This window comes from Crocuta crocuta, unplaced genomic scaffold (assembly GCF_008692635.1).
Source record: "Crocuta crocuta isolate KB4526 unplaced genomic scaffold, BGI_CrCroc_1.0 scaffold48, whole genome shotgun sequence".
Classification (NCBI taxonomy): Eukaryota; Metazoa; Chordata; class Mammalia; order Carnivora; family Hyaenidae; genus Crocuta; species Crocuta crocuta.
In genome coordinates, this window is record NW_027533089.1 from 5,245,325 (window position 1) to 5,272,562 (window position 27,238).

Here is a 27,238-nt window from a genome sequence, read left to right on the forward strand (position 1 = left end):
GATGGAGGGACAGCTTGACAAATGCCATCATAATTTACAACTTTTAAAAAGTGTGGTGTGAATGCATTTGCAGTAAGCTTTAAACAGCTTGGATTATTTACAGGTACAACTGTATTTAATGTGGAATTTCAATGGATTTAAAATATTATTAGATTCAATCACTGATCACAGAACATAGGTGTAGCATGTGAGCAATGTGATTAAACACTTTTTTTTTTTAATTTTTTTTTTTTTTATTTATTTCTAGGAGAGAGAGAGACAGCGTGAGCAGGGGAGGGTCAGAGAGAGAGGGAGTCACAGACTGAAACAGGCTCCAGGTTCTGAGCTGGCAGTCAGCACAGAGCCCGATGTGGGGCTCGAACCCACGAACCGCGAGATCATGACCTAAGCGAAAGTCGGACGCTTAACTGACTAAGCCACCCAGGCGCCCCTTAAACACTTTAATTAAATATCTTAGAACAGGATACATCTGTTTGGTGAGGTTGGGGCGTGATAAAAAAGCACCTGAATTTTCAATTGTGTATTTGATTACTGAGTGTCACTGAAGAAGTTCTTACCCTTGGAAAGACAGCATATTTTGAACTTATCCTTTGGTGAGTTAGGAGAATAATCATTATAAAAGGCAAATATGGCATTAAAGTGTCTACCTCTTGAGGATAACTTGGATACTTGTACCCATAAAACAACTAAAATATGGATTGCTAACTGGTAAGACTTGTAGTAGAGTGTAGTCTAACAGAGCATATAAGTGTCTGTCTCTAGTGGTTAGGAAATTGACTATTGAAACTCTCAGGTTAAATTGGAGGACTTATATATGTTATATATATATCACTCATATTATAAATATATTATCAATATGGTATTTTATAACATATTATAAATGTTATCTCTGTCTGTATGCATTTACTCTTTTCCCCTAAATATGTGTATGCACGTATGGGTGTACACATATATTAGAAATATTACATACATTATAATAGTATTATTATTCATAATGTATATATTTTTCATATATTATAATTTACATATATTATACAATCTCCCCCAGGAGGATACAGATGACTTTGGAGGTATGTAAGGTATGGTTGTAGGAAGATTCAGGAACATCTGACTGTGGAACATTACTTCATGAAAAAGAAACTAGTTTGACACATTTTAGATAGAGATTCATTGAAATATACTGTGATTTACTTCTCAGGAATAAGTGGGACACTGAGAAGAATGCATGGTAAAGTGGAACTGAAGTTATTGAAATGAACTGTTTGATGCATAAACCACCTTCAGAATATACTATGTTTATTCACTCACCAAGTATTCTTGGTCTCTTATGCTTCAGTTCTGGGCTAGGAGCTGACTATCCAGTAGACAACCAAGGTTTCTTTTCCTGGAGCTTACATTCTAAGTAGAAGACAGATATTAAACAAGTCATACTTAAATAAATATGCAAATAAAATATGATCAGGCTATGACAAAACAAATGTAGGATGTTATAAAAGAGACAGGGTTATGGCCCATGGCCATAGGTGAGGTTGGAGAAGGGTGGGGCGGGTTAGTAAGAGGTCACTAGAAGTTTGTATTTATTGACTGCAATGCAAACTACGGAAGGATTTATTCACTCTGTGTGAGTGTGTGTGTGTGTGTGTGTGTGTGTGTGTGTGTGAGTGAGAGAGGAGTCAATTAATACTGTTTTTAAAACTCAGTCTGGAGTGGAGAGGGGTAGGTAAGGTAAGAGTAAAAGAATGGAATACCATTGGACCTTCGTGGATGGAGTGAAAGTGGAGAAATGAAGAAACATTTAAAGATCATTTAGGAGGTTGAATTTTGAGAGCTTGGGGATGGATAAAATGTGCGAGAAAACCAGGATTTTAAGGTTTTAGCTTCCTAGTTTTTCTTAGCAGTACAATTTGATTCAAGAAAATGTATCCATTCTCTGTCTAGTAAATTTCAGGTTCTGGAAGGTTATCTAATGGTTTGTTTAAAGAAGTCTTCCCAAATCGTTCAAGGTAGTGAGCATTTAACACCCCAGTTACTCTCTCCCATTTCTTTTTGAACTTCCAACCAGGCATCACCGTTTCTTACTATTCTACACCTTGCTTACTAGGAGTATAATCTCCATGAGACTAAGGTATTTCCTGAAGACGGATTATATCCAGAGTACCTAACAAGGGGTACATTGAAACTGTTCAATAATTATTTGTTGACTGAAATGATAAATGAACTAATGAAAGAATAACGATACAGAGGAAATACCTGAATCCAAGGTGCTCACAATCTAGCCAAGAGGATCAAGAAGTGTGGTAAAAACCTTACCTGAAGTAAGCAGGTAGTGCTATGGGAGAAGAGAGGAGGCGGTATCTATCTAACCAGGAGAATAGAGGGAGGTCTGGAGACAGATAACACTCAAAGATCAATGTCTTCTGGATTGAGACCGTCTCTAAATGGAAATCACCCCCCTCTCCCCAGCAAGCTCTATAACAAAACATAAAGCTTTCTTCAAGGAAGCTTCACATTTTAGAAATATATTTCTACGTGTATTTAAGGAGTCGTTAGAATGGATTGTCCTGCAAAGATACAACCTTGATTTTGTACCACCGACAGCACTTACAGTACTTACTACTTGCCACTTCTGGCTGTAGAAATTTTGCTTGTCTCTCTCCCTGGGCCCCCTTGTAACACTGTGTCCGCTCTCCCGGGTTTTGTCTCCTGTCGAAGACCCGCGCCCTTGCCTTCTCCCGCCTATTTGATGGATGAATGTTGGAACGTTTACTACCTCATCCCTGAGGAGTTCCAGAAGGTGCAGCTGCCCATAAGCCAATGTTTCTGCACCTTGAGGGGTTCGTGAGGAAGGAAAGAAAAGGAGCAATTTGTGACTTAGAGCGCCAGTTGCTTTTACCTTTAATCCTGTGGGTCTCTAACATGCGGCCCCATCCTACCAAGCTCAGGCTCTAACAGTTTACAGAGCGAAGGTCAGTCCCGGGTGCGAGTGCTCTCTCCCTTCCTTCCTTCCGCCTGTGGAAGGAAAACAAGCCGCCAGCGTGGGGGATGGGCCGGGCTCCATTCCGCGTCCTTCCACTGGCAGTGCGGGGCGCTGGGAGCCGCGGGGCGGAGCCCGCAGCCCCGCCCCGGGGGCGGGGCTTCCAGGCACCAGCCCCGCCCCCTCACAGCGGACCCTCCGCTTCCTATTTACTCAATCGCTCCGGCTTCCCGTCACTTCGCTGTCTGACCGGAGCTTGAGGACGCTAGGAGGGTCTGTCACTAGGAGACTTCAGGCTGTAAACACTGCCATGGCCCCCGTGCTTAGCAAGGACGCGGCAGACATCGAGGTACCGACTGCGCGCCGGGTCGCCGAGGGCGGGAGGTGGGGGGCCCCGCTGGTGGGTGTTGGGGAGGCCGAGGCAGTCGTTCGGGAAAGAGTGGGAGACCCGGGAAACTTTGCTTCCGCGGGAGGTCTGCGAGGGAGGTGGAGGAGCAGGGAGCCGGAACCTGGCGTGGGCAGCGGGGCACAGAAGCGGAGGGGTCCCGCGACTGGAGGGGGTACCTTTTGGGTTGGGACCTGGGTGTTTACTTAGGAGGGGATTAAGGGAGCCTGTCTTGTCTTGCTCTGAATGGTGTGAATAAGAAGCACAGGAGTTCCAGTGAGAACTCTGGAAGATAGGAGGTCCCATTTCCCACCCGGTCTACCCAGGCACTTACCCCTTTCTCCACCCGTATGCATTTCGGGGCACCTGTCTGATGCCCCCACTTCCAATTGCTGAATCCTAAATATATGCAAAAGTGGAGTATAGAAATAAAGGAGATCTGTGTGTCAGCTATTCTAGCAGTTCCTGCTAGCCATGGTAATGCTTATGAAATTATTTAACATACGGAGGAAGGGAACAAAGTATTGAGAACATGAAAAATGCAGTGCTATCGGAAATACATAAACTGTATTTTTCTTTCATCTCAACAGTTTTGATTCCCTCTTCCACTGTTTCTTCAAAAATGTCATCTTTCTTCCTGTGAATAAATACCTGAAATGACATGACCATTTCCTTTAAATTCTTCCTAAGACCTTTATGTGTGAGATGGGAAGGATTTAATTTTAAAGAGTGATTTTAGACATACCCAATTTAGCGTTGTGAGCTAAGATAAACTGCTTTTTAGTTTTTTGTTGTGTTTTGCTTAAGGCTTTTCTTTTTTGAGTCTCCTTCTCTGATAAAATCTCTGTATATGTGTATACATGTATGCTTTCTCTTTTTTTTTAATGACAAATTTCTCTTTCCTCCGTCCTTTCAGTGGCTTAAGTAAAAGTTTTAAACCACCTGTTTGCAGAATAGCTGTTGATGCCACATTTTTCCTCTGCCATTGATTGAAGTAACTTCGTGTTCTGTTGGGAGAAGGTAGTCATGTTTTCTTCTGACTCCATACATTGGTTTGGGAAAAATCCATTTTAGAAGAGTCAAATTATATTGTAGTGACCTCTCTGGTTAATTTATGTGCGGTTTCTCTTCTGGATAGTTTACTGCTTCATATTGATCAGTAAGATATATTTAACCCAATATTTATTCATGTGTGCACAAGGTAAAGGATACTCGATTTATGCCATTGTCATAGTCCTTTTTGGTCCTTGTTACTTTGACTTAATCAAATCTTTTTTTTTTTTTTTTAACTAAGCTAAATAGCAAACTTTTGACAGCACTCAAGCAGTACTGATTTTAGAGTAGAGTGTCAGAGGGCAGGTGGCCTTTGGCTTTTAGAATGGGATGTTATTTGTTTAACTGATTTCTTTCTCTATTTCTCTTGTAGTTGTCTTTGAAATCAGTTCTTAACCACAGAACAGTAAAGAAAAGAGCCAGTGAAACATTAAATTACTGGCTTAATCTCATATGTTGTTTGAACTAAGACCCATTTGAGAAGTCCACGCCCTTATACTCACCTCAATCTAAGTATAGTCTATGGGGTTAATCTGCCTGATATTATTTGTAACCTAGAATATTGGTATTTAAGGTTTTTCAGGTTTTATGTAGTTCTTGTATGTAGCACATTTTAATCAGTAACAACTTCCATTATACATAGTATATATTTTTTCTCTCAAAGTAATACCTGTGATTCATGAGCTAAAGTACCATGAGAGAGTGTGAAATTAATCATTAAAATATAATGCAGTGAGGAAAAATACATTAAGCCTACAGGAACACATTCAAGCATGGATGTCTCAGTTGATCCTGTTGATTCACCAAAGGTCATTTTTGTTTGAAGAATCAGAATGAATTATGAAAGCTCAGTTTTCTATAAAATTTGAATACATTCATTGGATTCCCCTTCCTTGAATGAATTCATTAAGACCATTGTCTAGAGATTGATCTGTGACCATTGGTTTAGTCTCAACTACATGGAGTAATCTTAAAAAAAAAAAAAAATCAGTATGGAACAAAGTAAATGTTCACTTGATAAATGAAAAGAATGGAAGGTGATGATTGATGACAACCCACTATAATAGTGATTTAATTTTCCCCACAACCTACGTACAGAATCTCAGGGTTCAGTGAAGCAGCCAAGAAATATCTCTGAGGGAAAAAAGTTACTGAGGTATACAAAGTTTCTTTGTGTGTTCATTTCAGAATGTCTAGCCTTAATTAAATATTACATCAGGGTTTGAAGGATTGGGAGCATGAAAAACAATCAGAATGTCACCAGACCCCAAAAGTGGAATATTCCAGGCTGAAAGATAGGCATAACAATGATGCATAAGTAAGTAATAGATATTAGTTGATAGAACCTAGCTCATATACTCAAAAATTGTTACTGTGGTAATTGTAGAAGCTGCATGAGAAGTGAAGTTGTCTTCGTCGTTGTTGTTGTTTTGTTTTCTCTGACACATAAATGTGATTCAGACCCTGGGATCTGGAGCTAGCTGGATTGAGGTCTAGTTTAGCTCTTTTAAGCTGTGTGACTTTAGGCAAGTTACTTAGCTTCTCTGAGTCATATTTGCATAATCTGTTAAAGAAAATTATAATAGAAATTTTAATAAACAAATGTCACAAGTTGACATATTCTTGTTATGGAAAGAGACAAATGTTAAAAAATAAAAATATGAATAAATATCTGGGGAAATGCCTGCCAGTGAAAAAAAATAGTATTCTAAACTCACTAACGGTGGCTATGTACTTTTAAAAAATCATCGTACTTTGTGGGATTACATTTTGGAAAAAGTTGAATTTTGTCAAGGATGACTTTTGAACACAAATTCTCCTGGGAAGGTTTCAGAGAAGGTGAATATCCAGGATTGATCACGTAGCCTGATTTAAGCAGTACCTTCACAGTACTTCATTTAGTTTGAATTGATAACCAGTATAATGCCAATATCTGCACATTTAAAAGCAAGAATGATTTTAGAAGAGTGCACTTTTGTTCAATGTCCTGTTCCTCTTCACTGACATGGATAATTGAGAGTAGACTATAAAAGTATAGTTAAAAGAAAATGTATGCAGCTGAGGAAAATGTATGTAGCTACAGGAAGCCTTTAACTTTTTGAATAATAGCAATTTTGATAAATATTTAGAACCAAACTAAATTGCTACCTACCACTCTAATGCTTTCACAATCATAAGTCAAGTTCCGTTCCTTGAATTATCAGCTAATGAGTATTTCATATTTACCCTGAATCAGAAAGGGATTTCAGTCCATTGTTTACAGAATCATAGTGCATTTCAAGTCAAACAGAAACAGTTTCTGAATTACTTATACTCTAGCTTCCCTTTATTTAAGAAGATAACTGAGAATTTTCTATGTTTATTAATTAAGAAAATAAGTTAATAAAATGATGGGCTTAGAAAATGGGAGTGTAACGGAAACAACTGGGAGAAGAATACATTTTAAGGAGCATTTTGAAAAAAGGGAAGGCATGGGTTATGGATTAATTGGTAGAGATGGGAGAAAATATTTCAGAATCCCCTTTATCATAACTACTTTTGTTCTTGGGGGAAGGAAGTGTTATGGATCCAAAGCAGAGAATAAAGATTCAACTTTGCAGAAGCTATGGATTATTTTTTTATTTCAACTTTTATTTAAAAAAATTTTTTAATGTTGATTTAATTTTGAGGGAGAGAGGAGCATGAACAGGGGAGGAGCAGAGAGAGAGGGAGACACGGAATCTGAAGCAGGCTCCAGGCTCTGAGCTGTCAGCATAGAGCCCATTGTGGAGCTGGAACTCACTAACTGTGAGATCATGACCCAAGCTGAAGCCGGAAGCTTAACCTACTGAGCCACCCAGGTGCCCCTTGTTTTTATTATTTTTTTTAATTTTTTAAAAATTTATTTTGTTTAATTCAGTGTATAAATGACAGTTCTTTCTTGTCTCATTTCTTTTATTGATTGGGCATCACCAATCTAAGAAAATGCTATCTTGACTTGCTAAAGCTTTTAAATTTTTGTTTTAAGGTTTTTAAACTTTAAACCTGTTTTTGAGTTTGAGTTGTTAAAAATAAGCTTGTTCTCCCTATTTTAAAGTGTCCTGTGGACCATACTCAAAGCATTTCTCCTTTCTAAGAAATTAAGCTGGCAGTAAAAATGTGTCTGATTGTGATTTGGGAAGTTACTTCATTACAAATGATAGCTCCTTGTAGTGTTCAGGTATATTTCTAGAGTTAAGCATGGCCATATGTATATTCCAGTATAGTTTTTTTTTTTTTTAAATTCTACCTCCTGCACGTGAATTCAGTGATCAATTTTAATAGTTTAATTAAAAACTGTGAGATTAATGACTAATGATGAATCTATCACTAGGGAAATTTTTACATTGGATCATCTTAATCTTAATCATAGCAGATAGTGTTGTAAAAATGTGTTGGAATTCAGTAGTCTTCTTTCTTACACTCTGGAAGAAAAATTCAGTTTTGGAAAGCTGAACATTTGCCATAAGGAATTGATAAGAATATGAAAAACATCTAGGGCCAAAATACTGAGAAAATTGGATAATCTTCAAGCAATCATCTTTCCTTAACTATTTGAATACAACATTTTACCAAACTGTATATAAACAAGAATGCAAAAACTGAAAAATAGACCTTCCTGTAAAAGTAAACCTATCTGGTAATTGTGGGAGAATTTTTAATAATCATAAATTTGTTATAAAATTAAAAACAATGAAACAAAAAATCAAGTTATAAAATAATAAGACAAAGAAAATATGATGAGATTTGTTATAGTTCAGGCTTGAAGTGCAGCTAAAGAGGATATTGAAAAGTAGGATTGGCCAATTTATTTTTCTCCCTCTTAGCTATCTACAATGATATAAATGAGGTAGAAACCTTCAGTCCTTAAAACTGTAAGAAAAATTCTACATCGTTTATACTATGCCATAATTTAAAAATCTTTAATAAGGCATTCTAAGATTATAAATTTATCTCTAGTCAAGATTTTGATTTTCAAATGTGACATGTTTACCTTCAGGACTTCATTTGCTCTTAATCTTCTATATCAAAATAGAAGGTGGTTTTTGGCCTCCAACATTATTAGTGTGGCTGTTCACAGTTAACTGGAGCCAGTTATACTGAGATAACTCTTAATAGGATTATATATTTCCTATGGCTTATAATTATTACTTCTTCCATTGCTTATAATTAAAATGTTAGGCTAGTAGATGTGAACTCAGTGTATTACTTTTCTTTTAGAATGTTCACTACAGATGTATACTTACTGATATTAGGAACTCAGTACTTTTATGTAAAGTTATTTATTTTGTATTTCACAAATCAATCTTCAATTCTTGGTTAAAGAAGAAAGCATTGTACCTGGGTTCTAATCCTGGTTCTCTTTTTTTTAAATTTATTTTCATTTTTTATTTTTGTGATTCTGGTCAGTTCTTTCCTGGACTGTCATTTTTTTTAATCAATTGGATTTATGCTTGATTGTTTAATGCAATAATGATAATGACTAAATGGTCTCATATATGTATAATGCCTCAGACAGCATCTTTCACATAAAATGTATGCTTTTTAAATATTAGTAGTTCTGCGGCGCCCAGGTGGCTTGGTTAAGCATCCAGCTTAACTCAGGTCATGAACTCATGGTTCATAAGTTCAAGACCCACATTGGGCTCTGTGCTGACAGCTCAGAGTTTGGAGCTTGCTTCAGATTCTGTGTCTCCTGCTGTCTATGCCCCTTCCCCACTCATGTTCTGTCTCTTTCCCTCTCTCTTTCTGAAAAATAAACATTAAAAAAATACCAGGTACTTCTTTTAAACATCATTACTGCATATATCATGTGTCTTATGTAAATGTCAGTTGGCTGGAATTTTGTTCAACTCAAAAAATTAACTAATGGTATCAAAGCCTATTAAAATATGTGAGGTGTGGGGGGAAGTTAATGAAATTAAAAAAGAATTATGAGGATGTATTTTGCAGATATATTTTATAAAAAAGTTCCTTATTTTTATTTGTCAATATTAGCAGTGAGAAGGGGGAGTTTCTGAATTTCAGATCAAATTAAAGAGATCCAGTTCATTTTGCTTTTTACTTCCATTTAAAAAAATATATATTTAATGATCTCTGTACTGCTATCCCTCTGGTGTAAACTGAGGGAGATTCAAAGAAGTATGTGGCATCTGTTTTGTCTATATGGGATTATTTACATCTAATCCACTAGGGAATAAGACTCAAATCTAAGGCTGACCTCCCCAACTCTTATTGTTTTCTTGCAGTGTACATATGGATTGATTTTTCAGTGTTTTCCTGAGTGTTTTGAGACTCTTGTCAGGACCAGTGTATTGGTTAAAATTATTTCTTGGCATTCTGAATGATATATAGAAGGGATTTAATATTCTCCTTTTCTGAAAAGAAATCTCGACACAATTATTAAAAAAAAAAAAAGCCCAACTCATATCTGTTTGTACAAACTGGACTAAGCTTATAATGTCTCTAAGCAAGTATATTAGCTTCAGAGAAAGTTTTGTTTGTTTTTTTTTGGTTTTTTTTTTTTTTTTTTTCTTTTTTTTTTTTTTTTCCCCTTAGGCTTCTAAGCATCCCTGTATTTGTTCATAAAAACTTCTTTTAACTCCTAGGAAAGAAAGAATTGGAGATCAACCTATTTTGCACCACAAAAATGTAAAATGTGTTCTTTCTGAAAGATGACTCAAATATTAAACATTTTAATATTAGGTTATGATAATTTTATTTCATTGAGAATTTCAGCTCGGTTGTGTAATAGCATTCTCACTATCCTCTACCTCTATCATAATAATTAAAGAGACAATCTGTGTCCCTACCTCCCAGGTGCTTGGAAATTGATATTATGAGTGCTTATGAATGTCCCCTTGAGGCACTGCTGACTGGGCCACTTTGAAGAAAAATCTCTTCATCAATAATGAAGCCCTGAGGGCCACTTCTCAGGGGACCCACACAAAATTACATGTCAACTCCAGGCCTGATTTATACAGATGGCGCTCATGGATGGAGCCCTGACTGCACCTCCTCTTCTCCCATATTTTATTACCCACTGTTCTGCAAATCTTCCCCACTGCCCCCTTATTTACACTTCTCTCTCCAAACTTCGTCTCCTAATTTTCAACTTGTTTTAACTGCCCACAATTGACTCACCACACTAAATTTTTTTTTGCTTAATCTTTGTGAAATCCTTTGAATGATCTTAAAAATTGACTACAGCAGCATGTTAAAACTTTAAAAATGTTAGTTTGTCTGATGTAAAAGCCATGTGAAAATCTCCAAAACAATAGAAGAGAATGTGTGTTTATTGTATGTTAATTAATATAAGTATTCTGGCATACAGGACAGGCCTGCGGCTATGTTTGCTCTACTTGTTGGGTCCCTTGCTCTCTGACCTTGAGGAAATCATTCAGCTACTGTGAAGAGTTTGCTGACTTCTCAATGAGTTTGCTATTGATCAGTCTTGTAAGGATGGTTTGTAATAAAATATGGCATTGGTGAAATTGTTTGGAAATGTGACGTGCTGAGTGGTCACATTAAGGAAATGCAGATGTGGTGTTGACATAGCTACTCCATTTTACATGCTAGGTAGCATTAAGTCTACCATTTATACTGATTGTTTGGAATTGGTATACTTACTGATCTTTAAATTTTCTTCGTGCTTTACTGCTTCCTTTTCTTTTTCAAACAAATGAGTTAAATCGAAATCTTTCCTGAACATACAGAAAAAGTTCAGTCCTTATATGGATGGAGTTTTGTGAGGGTGATCTCGAATTTATAAATTCATATTTTGTGTCTCTTGGCTAATGGCATCCTTAACTAGAAATTACAGGTAGAGATACGAAATAAGGAGCTGAGACTCTCTTAGCAAGTTTCTCCGGTGTGTTTGTTGATTGACAACTGTCATTGGAAACCAGAGTATAAATTTTGGGGTTTCTAGCCCAGAAGAAATGTAAGTTACCTTTCTCTGACTCCTTGTACCAGTACCACAGTGACCTCAAAGCTTTGCGGACTTTTCTTTCAAATATGTTTACATGATAAATATTGGGCAGTACCAAGTAGAATGCTTGATTAAAAATCTCATACTTCAAAGAAAGATATTCAGGTCTCCTCACAGATTTAAAGTATTAAATAATAGAATAACAGATTTCACAACAAAACACTTTTTAAATATTTTTTTTCATTTCTCGGATTAAATTTTATTTATTTGTTTATTTAAAATTATTTGAGAGAGAGAGAGAGTGGCAGAGAGGGACAGAAGGAAAAAGAGAATCTTAAGCAGGCTCTATACTCAGCACGGAGCCCAATGTGGGGCTTGATCCTATGCCCTAGGAATCATAACCTGAGCCAAAATTGAGATTTGGACTCTCAGCTGACTGAGCCACCCAGGCACCCATATTGTGATTTAATTTCTAGAATTATTTTTCATTATCTTACATGAATTTTTTCCTAAACGGTTTTAATCATATTTAGTTTTGTATTTATTTTCTTCTCCATTCAGAACTATTTCCTCACATTCATACTAACTTTTAAAATAGTTTTGGGGGGGCGCCTGGGTGGCTTAGTCGGTTAAGCGTCCGACTTTCGCTTAGGTCATGATCTCGCAGTTCGTGGGTTCGAGCCCCACGTCGGGCTCTGTGCTGACTGCCAGCTCAGACCCTGGAGCCTGTTTCAGAGTCTGTGACTCCTTCTCTCTCTGACCCTCCCCTGCTCACGCTGTCTCTCTCTCTCTCTCCTAGAAATAAATAAAACATTAAAAAAAAATTTAAAAAAATAATTTTAGGGGCACCTGGGTGGCTCAGTCAGTTAAGCGTCTGACTTCCGCTCAGGTCATGATCATCTCACAGTTCATGGGTTTGAGCCCCACATTGGGCTCTGTGCTGATAGCTAGCTCAGAGCTTGGAGCCTGTCTTTAGATTCTGTGTCTCTCTCTCTCTTTCTGTCCCTCCCCTGCTCACACTGCCTCTCTCTCTCTTTCTCAAAAATAGTGGAGATATCAAAATTTATTCAATCCTCTTCTTTATTATCAGATAATTACATTGTTTTTAGTAATATTTTATAATGCTTCAGTAACTTTTTTCGTTAAGACATTTTGCCTAGAATACACTTGAAAGGATTGACTTCATTGATGTATCGTGCGTTTCAGTTTGCCATTTCATCTACCTACATGATTCAACTTAATTGTGTGTTTTTTAAAGCATTTTTAAAAGGAAAAATGGTCCATTATTGGGTTCAAAGACAGAAAAGACAAAGTGGAATTGGAACCAATTACTCATTTGCCTCAGTCCCCCACCACATTCAAGGTTAGAGAACACATAGGCCTCTTGAATGTAGTTTCCCTCGAGGTAGATATGACTTCATTTGCACTCAGTGCTGATTTGATGCTTTGTTCTAGATCATGGCTTGATTGCCTGATGTTTCTTTATTTTTTTCTGCCAAGAATGAGGTTGGGAGCAGGTTGTTATTTTAAGTGGATAAATCTAAGGTTTTTATCTTGAATGAATAAATAAATAATAACACCAACTGCAGATGTTCCAAAGTGTGCCCACAAATGGAAATTTTTGTATTATACCTTCTACCCTGTACCCCTGCTTCTCCTCAATGGACCAGGTTCCCAATAGATTCTTTCACCCTAGGCCTTTATATCAGAAGTGTGTGTGTGTGTGTGTGTGTGTGTGTGTGTGTGTGTGTGTGCACGTGCACGCATGTATAAAAGCACGTGTGTATGTGCACTTTTTTCCTTCTTTTTCTTTTCCTTATGGTACTCAAGAAGAGGAAGAGAGTGTTGAATGTAACTATTTACACTCAGCACATTTTTCTCATCGTGACAAACTTGATATGGCAAAAATTTTTTTGTCTAAGATATGTTAACCAAGATAATTTTGATTCATGCTACATTTTAAAGCTAAAATTTGCTTGTAACCTGAGCTCTGAACATTGATATGTTTAAGTCTCTCTTTTTTGAAAGAGATAAAAACATTTGCAGAAGTTTCTTATATGATCCATGAAAATCACTGCCTATCGCCACCTCCATCCCAAGAATAGACAGTAATTAAAGTTTATTCTTTATACATGTTTAAGATCACATTATTATGAAAGGATTTAAGAGGGAAATTATCAATGGTAGGTATGACTATTTTAAGGATTTAAAATATTTTTGAGTTGTATCCCTCTTTCTACATCTGTTATCAGTGTATTAGTGCATGTGAAATGATATCCTTTTCAACATTAAAATTTATTTTAAATTTTTTAGTGGACAGTTGTGTGAAAACTCCTGTATTTATTTTGTATTTGTTTGAATATTGGTTAATTTGAACATCTTTCTCACATTTTAAAATAGCTTGACTTTTCTTTTAAGCCAAGTACTTTAACAGAATTTTAGTGTAAAAGAAAAATGGAAATAGAAATACAAATAAGAAAGACAGAAATATCTTTCAACAAAGTGAGTTTAGAGGGAATACACTTCAATATATTAAAAGCCATGTGTGAAAAACCCTCAGTTGACATCATTGTCAGTGGTGAAGACCTGAAAGTTTTATTTTAGATGAGGAACAAGACAAAGATGGTCCCTTCTCATCACTTTTACTTGACATAATACTGAAAGTCCTACCTGCAGTAATCAGACAAAGAAAGAAAGAAAGAAAGAAAGAAAGAAAGAAAGAAAGAAATGGAATCTGAATTGGTAAGAAGTAAAACTGTTATTATATGCAGATGATGTGATACTAAATACAGAAAACTCTAAGGACTACACCAAAAAACTTTTAGAACAAACAAATTCAGTGAAGGTAAAGGATACAAAATTAATATATAGAAATCTATTGTTTTCAAAATCCTAATAATGAAGTAGCACGTGGAGAAATTAAGAAAACAACCCCATTTAAAAATCACATTAAAAAAAATAAAATACCTAGAAATAAATTTAACCAATGAGATCAACCATCTGCATTCTGAAAACTATAAGACATTTATGAAAGAAATCGAAGATGACACAAATAAATAGATCATGCTCATGGATTAGAAGAATTAATATTGTTGAAATGTCTGTATTACCATAAGCAGTCTACAGTCAATATGATCTCTATAAGATACCAATAATGTTTTTCACAGAACCAGAACAAATAATCATAAAATTTGTATGGAAACACAAAAGATTCTGAAGCAATCTTGAGAAAAAAGTAAAATAAAGCTGGAGGTATCACAATTCTAGATTTCAAGCTATATTTCAAAGCTGGAGTGACAAAAACTGTATGGTACTGGCACAAAAATAGAATGCAACAGAATAGAGTGCCCAGAAATAAATCCACATTTGTATTATTATTTGTCAATTAACCTATGACCAAAAGAGGCAACAATGTAGATGGACCTAGAGGATATTATGCTAAGTGAAATAAGTCAGATTGAAAAAGACAAATACCATGTGAATACTCATGAATTCACTTATATGTGGATTCAAGAAAGCAAAACATATGAACAAACAAATAAATAGACACATAAATACAGAGAAAAAACTGGTGGCTGGCAGGGTGGGGCAGATAGGGGGTAGGCAAAATAAGTGAAAGGGATTAAGAAGTACAAACTCCCAGTTACAAAATAAATTAATCATGGGGAAGAAAAGTACAGCATGGAGAATACAGTCAATAAAACTGTAATAACTTTATACGATGACACATGGTAACTACACTTTTATGGGGAGCATTTCATAATGTACATAATTATTGAATCACTATACATCTGAAGTTCATATAATATTGTAAGTCAATTATGTTTCAATAAAGTACACGCACATGCAAAAGAAAAGTAGAAATAGCACAGATTTTAAGAAACTTAGGGGCGCCTGGGTGGCTTAGTCAGTTAAGCGTCCGACTTTCGCTTGGGTCATGATCTCGCGGTTCGTGGGTTCAAGCCCCGCGTCGGGCTCTGTGCTGACTGCCAGCTCAGAGCCTGGAGCCTGTTTCAGTCTGTGACTCCCTCTCTCTCTGACCCTCCCCTGCTCACGCTGTCTCTCTCTCTCTCCTAGAAATAAATAAAACATTAAAAAAAAAAAAAACTTAGATGCTAATGAATTATAAAATCACAAAATCAATACTCTTTTGGAAACCTATTACCCACTAAAAGTAACTTCAGGCAAATTCAGAAGCAGCAATGGACTAGTAGGCTTGGTCTATTATAGTATTTACTATAATGTAATATATAATGGATCATTATTGTTTATTTCAATTAAAATGAAAGTGATTAAGAATGTAGACTCTGGGGGCTCCTGGATGACTCAGTCGGTTAAGCGTCTGACTCTTGATATCATCTCAGGTCATGATCTCACAGTTCATGGGTTTGAGCCCTGCATCAGGCTCTGCACTGACAGTGTGGAACTTGTTTGGGGTTCTCTCTCTCCCCCTCTCTCTGCTCCTCCCCTCCCCTCACTCAAAAATAAACTAATAAACTTAAAAAACAAAGAGTGTAGACTCTGGAATTAAAGTGCTAATGTCCATCATATCCTGGCGTGCCACATCCTAGTTTTTGACATTGGCGAACAAGTAACTCCCAATTTTCCATGTTTTAATTTCCTCATCTGTACAATGGGGACAGTAACAGTACCTATATAGTAGGGTTATTATATGGTTGAAGGAAATACTACATTCTTATCATTTTAATAGTCTCAGCAAATATGAAGTTAACACTAAATATTAAAATGCTAATGTCGCTGGGTGAATTGGGGAGACCTCATACCCTGAGGCTTTGACCCAGTCCACTCCAAAGATGTCACCGAACGCTCTTGCTTTCCTCACGAAAAAGAATTCAGGGACAGACAAAACATAGTGGATAGCAACAGGAGGAAAGTTTATTAAAGCGAAGGTATACTCTTGAGATAGAGTGAGACAGAGAATGCTGCCGGTACCAGGGTTTGGGTTTCTTTTATTGATGGTTGTTAACAAGGGGGTGGGGATTTCTTGGAAGCAGAGTTTCCTGCCTTTCCTACCTTGTTTGGGCCTGGCTTTCTGGACTGCTTTGTCAGCCATCTTGGGCCTGTCTGCTTTAAGCCAGCTTTTTGTGGCTTTGTTTTGAGGTGCTACCAGGATAGGCTTCTGACTTTCTCCATAGCTGCCGGTACTTCCTCTTTGCTGGCCTCCATACATCCTGTCAGAGTCTAACTGCCTCTAATACTAATAATGGCTACCGATTATCTTTGTGACTCCATTGGGCTTTCTATCACTTTGATTATCTGCTATTTTGATGTTTTAAACACAGAAATTTAACTTTTTCTTTTGTATATTAAAAAATACATATTAATTTCTTACTATGTGCTAGACACTAGTCCAGATTTTGGAAATATACCTATAATCAAGACAAAAGATTTCTGCTTTCGATAATATAGTATATTCTATACTATATTATAGTATAGAAATAAAAGGCAGTAAAAATTTCAAACTGTATGATATTTCAGATAGTATCATGAGCTTTGGTAAAAGTAAATCAGAATAATCTGATGCAGAATGACTGATGGAGCCTCCTTTGTTTGGGGCAGTCAGAGAAGGCCTCCTCGTGGAGATATTTGAACTTAAACCTGAAGTACCAGAAGGAGTCTGCCATAGCTTTTGAGAACAAAGAAAGGAAATTAAAGAAATGGGATTGGACTTAATCTGAGGGGCAAAAAGAAATAACAGGTGTGTGAGATACAAGTATTGTTTAATGACATTAAGTTTGAAATCCCTATTAGATACCAATGTAAAGATATCAAGTAGTCAACTGGAAATAAGTATCTGAGGTTAATAAAGAAATCATCGCTGGAGATGGATATTGGGAATTATTGATACAAAAATGATATGTAAAATCCTGGGGCTGAGTAAAATCACTTAGAGACAGTGTAGCTAGACAAGGGGTTGGAGATTTAGGAGGTCAGAAGAAGGAAAAGTATCCAGGAAGCTGTGGTATCACAGAAATCAAAGAAGGAGGAAGGAAGTGGTATAGTCAACTCTCTAATTTTCTGTTGAGAGGGCAAGATGAGGGCATGAAAGTTTCCTTTTAATTCGGTAACATGGAGAAATTATGAATTTAATAATAGCTATTGGAGAAAGAGGTCCAATTGGAATGTATTGAGAGGGAACAGGAGATAGAGAAGTGAGACAGTGACACTAGACATCTCTGGGGCAAAGCTTCACTCTAAAGAGGAACACAGAAATTGGGAAGTAGATGGAGGGGGAAGAATAGAGCATGGGCATATGCTAATGGAAAGAGATCTGATAGAAAGAGACGCCAGTGTTGAAGGACATAGAAGGGATAATTACTTGTATGAAGAGATTCTTTTGGTGAAAGGGAATAGGATTGATAATATAACCATTAGAATCAGATGCAAGGTAGAGACTTGTTATTTTGGGTGGTAGGAATACAAGGGAGTTCCATCTGACGGTTTTCAGTTTCTCAATAAGTGTGTGAGGCAATATCATGAGGGTAGGAGGAAAACAGGATATAAATTTTAAGAACAGACGAAAGTATGAATAATCTTTCTGGAAAGTGGGAGAATGAAAATAAAAAGATATTATATCAGGATTGGTAGGCAAGTTTGTTTTCCAATTGAAATTTGTTAAGAAATTAACATGAATGTGACTGTGGATTCTTCTTGCCACTTTTTAAAAAAATGTTTATTTTTGAGAGAGAGAGAAAACGAGTGAGTAGCTGAGGGGCAGAGAGAGAAGGGGACAGAGGATCCGAAGCAGGCTTTGTGCTGACAGCAAAGAGCCTAATGTGGGGCTTGAACTCTCAAACCATGAGATCATGACCTGAGCTGAAGTTGGCTACTTAACCAATTGAGCCACCCAGGAACTCCTCTTCTAGCCACTTTTAACTACTTGGGTTCAGACAAAGAGTAGTTAATTGGGTTAAGATTTACCTGGGCAAGAACGTCCGTGTGAGAGAGGGAAATAGAATTAAGGATATTGTGAAGAAGTCATAGTGGCAGATCAGATCATGGAATCTAACGTGAGGGAAGTCAGGACAGTAGGGAAAATTGCGTAATGAGAATACCAGAGGTGATGTGCTCAATGGGTTGGTGGCCTCAATAAAGTCAAAGTGTTGTTGGAAGGTGGAAGGGTATGAAGTCGGAAGAGGTGAAGATTAGAGTGGTGTGTTTGAAATAAAACTTTTGAAGATGACGTGATAATTAGTAACAAAAAGGTCAAGAATATAACCAGAGGAGATAGTGCCTATGGTGATGTGGAAGGAAAAAAATATATATTGGTGTGAGATGGTTGAGTAAGGAGCAGATGCTGGATGATGCTGGGTGAAGTCACTAAGACTGCTGTAAAGAACAGTGGGATGGGAAACAGAGAACTTGATTTAAATTCTCACTGAGTTTGGATAGAGGTGGTGTGGTGACCAAGGAATTGGTAGATGACAAGAGCACAGGTATAAGGAGCAGAACACAACGGAAAGATGATGTGCGGATACACGAGGAAAGACAGCTATGTGATTACAAAGAGAGAGATTAGAGTAATGTCTGTCCAAACCCAGGAATGAATACTGGGGATTGCCAACAAACTATGGAACCTTGAAGTGACAACGAAGTACTCTCCTCTGTGGGTTTTAGAAGGCATGTGGCTTGGTTGACACTTTGATTTCATACATCTGTGTTCCAGAACCACAAGATAACATATTCCTCTTGTTTTAAGGCACCTAATTTGTGTTATTTTAGAAAATAGAGATTTTGGTTTTTTGAATACAGAAGCTGGAATATCTGTGGAAGGAAGAAAGGGAAGGAGGAAGATAGTTTAGATGTAAGGATAGTGAGGCTGGTGATATCTAACATTTGTAAGACAAGAGATGTTTATTGCATTCAAATTCATAGTTTAAGGAAGTAATTAGGATTAAATGTCATATCTTAAAGAGTCCTAAGTATGCTATTAAAGTCCTAGTTCTGGCACTTTTTAGCTTTGTGAACTTAAGCTGATTTACCCACATATGAAATAGAGATCATGATTCTTTTCCTATTTACCTCATAGTGTTTTGTTTGGAACAAATGAATTAAGAATAAATGCAAATGTAAGCTGTTAACTATCATAAAGTTGTTTAACTTACAAACAGGTATGGTCCTTTTTTGAAAGGGAAAGATGTTTATTACCAAATATGGCAAAGAACTACACAGATAATTTTCAAAATCCACAAAATTAAATATATTTTTCCAAAGCTTAAGTTACCATTTATTTTATAAGTAATTATTAAGTACTTGCTGTATCCTAGGCACTACGTTAAGTACATGTGTGGACTGACTAGAAAGATAAATGTGTCTCTCCTGAATGAGCTTATGATATCAGAATGGAAGATGAGGCAAATTCACAAATAACTATAAATCAAGATTAAAAGTAAAGAGTGCTTTGGGGTGATGGTTCAGAATTATGGTGTTAGAATTAAAGTCTCCATGTCATAAATTCACATTCATGAAGCTTAATGATTTACAGTGTTATTTTGATATTAGTTAATAAATAATAATAAAGAAATTCATGTAACTTTTGTTTCAGTCTCCTCTCACCTTCACTTTGATATCTAGTAATTCAGGTACCAAAAAAGAGTTAGGTGTCTATCTTTAGAGACTGGAGGAGGAGGGCTGCTCTCGTTAAAATGGGGTCAGGAGTAAGACAGGTCTAAGTATAGGAGCTGGTAGAGTTAGATTAAAGAGGGGTGAATGTGGATCTGTGCACTCAACAATTTTTTCCTCTGTTGCTTTACTTCTGAGCATGTTTCCAGCCTTAACAAAAATGCATCAGTTTCAGAAATGGTGAAACCAAGGGCATAGAAAGGTTAAACGGTTTGATTAAAGTCAGTAGTGAATTGGAAACTAAAAAGTATGAATATGAACCCAATTTTACATTGCTGTTTATTCAGACATTAAAATACATGACAAGAAAATGAGGAATCAAAGAAGTATGGGAATGGGAAGTCCTTCAAATGTTACCTCATTTTTTTCCCGACTGTATGCATTCATAGAATTTCTCAATAAGATATTTTATAATGGATTCTTCAAGGAGTCCTTCACATGTGTAAATGAAGCAAGGTATGAATGGCTTCTAATCCACAAACCAGATGGTTGCAGTGGAGGGAGCTGATGAGATATCATCAATCACTTCTCAATATGGTGTCAACTGACCAGTTTTGCCCTTTTCCAAGCTACTTTGACCTCTGCCAGGACATATTATTAGTTGGAGAAATTAGGAAAAAGAAATAGGCACAATGGACTAAAAGGCTAGAGTTGGATTGAGGATTGTAAATATATATATTTCCTTGTATAGTTTCTGTACATTTAGGTATGTGTTATAAATCTGATTCACTGAGGGAATTTTGCATTCTACTTTATAACAATAGTATCACTGTCAAGACAACCAGTTTAGCTTTGAGGATTAAAAATGTAATTAAAGGGTATATCAATGGCTAATTCATATTAATTTAAATTAAAACTTGCCCCTTTTGCATTATTAGTACTGCGCAATTTTGAATTAATTATGGACATGGCAAATACTTAGAGGTACTCATTGTGTAATCATAATTTGAAGCACAATGTTCAACACAAAGCAGTTTGTCTAGTTCACAGTTAGTCTGAAAATGAAATAAATCAAGAATCTGTGTAATTATGTAGTTTATCAGTTTTAAAGTAGTATATCTGCATAAAAACCTGCGGCTTAACAATAAAGGTAATATTTGATAGTTTGGTAACATTTTCGGTCAAATTTTTTGAGAGAAATTAAATTACATTGACTAGTTATGAAAGTTCATATGTTCTTACTGAAGCTCACCAGTGTCTTTTAATACCCATGGAAACTACTTTAGATTGATAAGGAGTTTTGAATTCCTTCCAATATTAAGATGTTATCACTGAAACATTATGATAACCTTACCTGCCCAGTGAATCCTGTGGATAGTCGCTGAATTATCCCATTGTTTTATTAATGGTGCCTTTAAATGTTGTTTAATTTTTATCAGTAAAATGAGTACATGAAATAAAAATAAAAAATAAATTAAGAAGGACTTTTAAGGAAAATCAATGGTACCTTTTACTGTTCTTACTAGTGACATACTGGTAAACGACTGATTGAGAGTGAAGAGTAGACAAGCCCTGATTTGTACTGTTTGCGGATTACCATGGGATAAATACCTCCTCGGTGGCAGTTTTCAAGCCCTGAAAATGTGGAGTTTGGAAAAAATGTTAACTCTCAGCTCTCCAGACCCCATTGGGGCTGCATCTAGGCTGTGTCTGTACTCTTCCCCATCTTCTCCCAGCTCCTTTTTTAGAATCAACACTTGTAGGTATTTCTGTTTTTAATTCCTCTACTAGTGCAATTCCAATTCGTGTTTATCAGATTTTTGGATATTTTCCTTTTTGTGTTTGGCAATTTGCCTAGCAGTTTTGGAAAAGTACACTTATTTTAAAAGAACACTTGAAGTTTAAATTTTAAAACACTAGATGGATTTCTGGTTTTCTCTACTGTGGTTTAATTTAAATGACCAAATAATGTGCTTGAAAGTGGAAGACAATGAATTACAAGTTATTACTAAGAAAAGTTTGCCAAGGAATATTTTTTAAAAAGATATAATTGATCCTAAACATATTGTTATGTTAACGATTGAAATAATTTAATAAACACAAGACATTTCCACAGCCTTGCCTATGTTAGAAATTATTTTGGTAGACTAATATATTTTACTTATTTAAAGATTCTGGTTATAACAGAAGCTCTACTTTGGAATTGACTCACAAATTCTAAGAAACATCATTGAGCTGTTTTTTTGTTTGTTTTTTTTTAAGTTATCAAATGATCCCAGATCCATAATCTGTATTTTTAGAATGGTTAAATTACACTTTAAGTAAAACCTTTTTTTTACTCTTTCCAGTAACATCTGTGATGTTCATTGTAACAAATTTTAAGGTAAAAGAAATCTGAGATACTGCATTCTTTGTGATATTGTTAAACACATTGTATCTACTCCTTTGAATCTTTATTTCACTTCATAGTAAATACTACAAAAGATCTTTAATCATCTAGTTTTTGCTTTCTTAAATCTTAGTGTGTAAATAGCACAAATGTTGCTCAAAATCAATCCTGTTATGTAATTATATAGCAAACTTGTTAATTCCATCACAGAAAGTCTTCCATTAAGTCAAATTATCTTCTATGCCAGCACAATAACCTTAATTACAAGCTAATATCTATCATCCTTGAGAAAAATGTTTATACCTTTGAGCAAGTTTAAGTGCCAGCAAAGCTTATAGAAAGTATGGATCTATATAGTTATGGGAAGTGCCTTTTATCAAACACCTGGAAGTTATTACAGTTACTTAGATTGAAATAGGGAATAATAACCAATTGTTTCCTAGTGATATGCCCTATTTAAGGAAAGTATTAAAAGGTAAATGGTTCTGTTTAGTATGCTTCTTTTACAAAATATTCTATGAATAAAATGATAAAGAAATATCACTAGAAGCTGAATGCTACTAATTTGATGAAATTATTACTCATTGCACAGCAATGTAATTGTGCTTAAAATTTATTTTCAGTATGAATCTGTAAAATGACAGCTGAAGTGTAAGAAGCTTTGTACTGAAAGTGATGGTGATAATTTACTCATCTTGAGATGAGTATTTTAATGCAATGGAAAACTTTTAATGCTTAAAGAATTATTTTAAATATAGGGATTATGTAATCTTTCCTGTGGAAATAAAAGAGATCTAGCTTTATCCAATAAATCTGAAACACTGAACTTCTGAACTATTATGCCTCTCTCTTTTAGGTATGGTTTCTAATCAGAAGTAGGGTCAGATGTGATGTGAACTAGTGCATAATTAAAAATATTTGAGAGTACCTTTGTAGTAATATTTTATATGAGTGTGGTGATGTAATGGAGTAAGGAATCTTTGTCCTGATTTTTATGGCTCTTTACTTGGGTTATACTAGGTCCTTCCATGAAAGAAGTTTCCTTATGTTTCTAACACTGTAAGGAGGTGCAATTCAATTCACTGTGAGTGTTCTTTATATTATGCCTCATACAAGGTGCTGAAGATACTGAGATGAGTCATTGCCAGTCACTATAAGTTCAAAGTCTAGTGAGACAGGTAGGCATATACAGAAAATTTTAGATGGTGTGGATTTCATTTGGAATATATGATCTAATAATGTATGTGAAACATTTTTGTACATTGAAAGTGTCAAGCATATAATTTCTATTATAATGGCAGTAGTGTTACTTGGCATTTCTGAGATGTAAACTGTATTTTTGGGACTAGCATCTGTGATTTCTTCACAATTAAGGAAGCTTTTCGGATAAGATGTCTGGACTTAATTCAAATCCAACAATTGAAAGGCACTGAAACATGCTATATTTCACTGTCATTTTTTTTAGCTTATATATCATTTATAAATGACATCAATATTTAAGTGATGTGCCAAAAAGAATTGAACATTTTTTTCAATTCTAGTTCAAGAGAACTAAGCTAGTCCTCTATTCCAACTTTTATTTTCTGTGATTACCATTTATAGTCATCGGTGTTTCTTGTAATCACCAAATTGTTGACCTGGGTGCATTTATTTTTCTGTCTCTTCACAACCTGTACTTATTGTCATCAAGTCCTGCTAGAGCTCCCTTAACAATATTTCTAAGATTTGCTTGTTTATCTTCATTTAAATCAATAACACATAACTGTTGCATATCAGGAAGCTTGTTAGATGTTGTGGCTAATGGGTAGATGATAGACTTGTCTTCAAGATACATTGTATTTGCCCAATGAAAAATGTATTTCAGTATTTACAATGAATATACAGCAGTCCTTAAGTTGTATACATTAAAATAGATATGAGGCTATTATTATTGTTGCCCATAGAGGAAGTACAGACTAGTGATTTAACAGTATAGAATCTGAACCCAACATAGTTAGGTTAGGATCTCTGTCACTTGTTTAACCTTCTCATGATTGTGTTTCATCCGTAAACTGCCAATAATAATACTAATGACATCATAGGATTCTTGTGATGATCAACTGGAAAAACAGGTGTCTGGCATACTGTAAGGCCTTATTCAACATCAGCATTATAAACAGTCATCCATGAAAGAACATTAGAAAAATTAAATATTTTTGTTTTTTTTTTTCAAATAGAAGACATTATACAATTTTGAGAAAAAGGAGTTAAATTGTATTCCTACTTGAAATATGTATAAGGCTGAGAACAAATCCTGAAATTAAGTCAGAGAATATTGATAGAGATGGGTGTATCTTGAGAGCACGGAAGTGTGTTTATCTACTACAGCCTGGTAGAAGGGGTTTAACACAGCGTCTTTAGGAGTGTGGATTGAAGGGGGGGAGTTGTGTGAAGGGGATAGTTATGGAAAGTTTCCAGAAAGCAGTTTATAAACGAACATCAGGTAAATTTTTATTCACATCATTGTGCCACATTGTAAAAAATTCATGTCAGTTAAAGTGGAGAAAGCTATTAGCAGTCAATCAATGGGGATTAAAATGAATCTTTTTTTTTTTCTATGCTGGCACAACAAAATTTCCATTGATCATCTTTTGAAATGAGTAATTTTTGGTTTAGGATTTTTGACATTTTGATGGATTTCAAGAAAAATACTAACTTATGCTGATGTGATATCCCATTTGTCTTTTAAGTACATAAGCCAAATGCTTTCATTTTGACATTTACATACACTCTGGCTCTGAATATTTTCTCTTGTTGATTGGACTATCAGAGCTTCCCTCACCTAGTTGGCCACTAGAATCACCTTGGACACTGTAAGAACCAGATTATGAAGTATATTATAGGGAGAGAAATAATGGAAATGGCTTAAACAAGGCAGTAATTCATTTCGTCCTCATGTAAAGAAGTCTAAAGAGATGTAGTAAAGGGCATGTGGCACCTTTTTCCTGTCAACAGATTTCTTTTAATGTTTATTTTGAGAGAGAGAGAATGAAAGAACACGCACAAGTGAGAGAGGGACAGAGAGAGAATCCCAAGCAGGGATCGGAGCCTGACGTTGGGCTTGATCCCACAAACCATGAAATCATGACCTGACCTGAAGTCAGGAATTGGTCACTTAACTGACTGAGCCCCAGGCACCCCTTTCCAACAGGTTTCTATCTTACTGTGCTGATATCCTAAAGTCCACTGCATTGTTCAAGTTGGAACTCAGAGCTCCAAAAGAAGGGAGGAGTAAGGAAAAATGAAGGGTGCATCCTTCCTTTTAATGAGACTTCCCAAAAGACTCAGACTTCCAAATATATCTTACTGAGTGGCACTTAGTTGCATATAAAAGTGAGTGAAGATATCACTTTGTTGTCATTGTGAGAACTTTTCTATGTTTTTTTCTCAAGGTGCTTTCCAAAGTTAAGCTGTGTGGTACAGAGTGGCCATTAAAATACAGTACTCATGTTCTACTTCCACTTCTGCTCAAAGTGGATTAGTAGGGAATTGATTTACATGTTGTTTCTGAGCCAGGGCCAGTTACAGGCTCACTGACTCACTAGAAGTACTCAAAGAACTCAGAAGTTTTTATATTCATGGTTACAGTTTATTATAATGAAATATTAAAGTCAATAAAGAGAAAGGGGACAGGTCAAAGTGGAGAGAATCAGACACAAACTCCCAGGTATTGTCTCTCGATGGAGTTTTATGGGACATACTAATTCTCCCAGGAGCAATGTATGACAGCATAGATGGAGTATTCAGCCAGGAAGGCTGACTCAAGCTTTTAGTTCCTAGGGTTTTTATTAGGTGTTAGTTATATAGGTATAGTGTTTCAAGTTTTAGACGACCAGAGAAAAATTAGACATTCAGCATTAATAACACTGTTAGCTTAAACTTTCTGATTAGCTGTTATAGCACGGTTCAAGGCTTCAGGGATATCAACACACTTTTGTCAGACAGAGTATTCCTAAGAGTGGGCCAAGAGATACTTCTGAAATAGGCCTTTTTTGGGAATGTGAAGAATTTGAGCAACTCAGGCCTGCTTTCTTAACCCTTTCCTGCACACATTTCTTCCTGAAACAATAAAAAAAGAAATGAAATCTATAAAATTGCTTTTCTCAAAAATTTTCAAAGTAGTGTGCAAACATGGTAGAGGGGCAGAGGGTCCCGTAGACCAAATGCTGCTGAGGGACCACTTCACAAGTCTTAAAAGCAAAACCTGAAAACAAACTGTTTCCACATAATTCAACCATGTGTTAGACAAAGCTAAGAATATTTATAGGAACACAAAACATCCCCCACCCACAAAGGTGACATCCAATTAAAGATTGGATCCAGTAAACATTGAATTTACTTGGCATCCAATTAAAGATTACCAGGGATCTTCGAAAAGAAGTACAAAGATAAAACCCATAATCAGAATTAAAATCAACAAACAGAAACAAATTCAAACCTACAAAACTGATAGATATTAGAATTATCAGAGGACATTAAAATAGTTATTATGGTTGTATTCTGTATGTTTATAAAGCTAAATAGAGACATAGAAGGTGGAAGAGTCAAACTGAACTTTTACAAATGGCAATTACAATGTCTAAGATTAAAAATATACTGAATAAGTTTATAAATTGATTAGATATTACAGAAGAAAAGATAATGAAGACATGGCAAGGGTAGCTATCCAAAATGAAACTCAGAAAATAGAAGAGAGTTTCAGTGAGTTGTGGGACAACTTCAAGTGGTCTAATATACATACAAATGGAATCACCCAAGGAGTGGAGAGGTAGAGGATTGGAAGACAGAAAACACAGTTGAAAAATAAATCTATAGGTCCAAGAAGACCAATGAAGCCGAAATAGAAGAAATGTGAAGAAGACTACA

General features: G+C 35.8%; 1 protein-coding gene and 1 long non-coding RNA gene across 4 annotated transcripts in view; one reads left to right on the plus strand and one right to left on the minus strand.

Moving 5' to 3' along the window:
• LOC144216680 (uncharacterized) overlaps positions 1-3,044 on the minus strand; it is a 127,403-nt gene extending 124,359 nt beyond the window's left edge. The window contains exons 1-2 of one of the 2 annotated variants that reach the window (XR_013330714.1): positions 2,894-3,044; positions 1,309-1,398 (exon numbers count right to left, since the gene is read on the minus strand). This is a non-coding gene — a long non-coding RNA (uncharacterized LOC144216680). Of the gene's footprint in view, positions 1-1,308; positions 1,399-2,614; positions 2,793-2,893 lie in introns of those variants that run through there. The other variant, XR_013330715.1, reaches the window with a different exon arrangement.
• Positions 3,045-3,206: 162 nt separating this feature from the next.
• DPYD (dihydropyrimidine dehydrogenase) overlaps positions 3,207-27,238 on the plus strand; it is an 805,636-nt gene continuing 781,604 nt past the window's right edge. For both annotated transcript variants that reach the window (XM_077746119.1, XM_077746120.1), the window contains exon 1: positions 3,207-3,323. In XM_077746119.1, the coding sequence (XP_077602245.1) occupies positions 3,285-3,323 (39 nt within the window). In that variant the 5' untranslated portion in view covers positions 3,207-3,284. The remainder of the gene's footprint in view (positions 3,324-27,238) is intronic.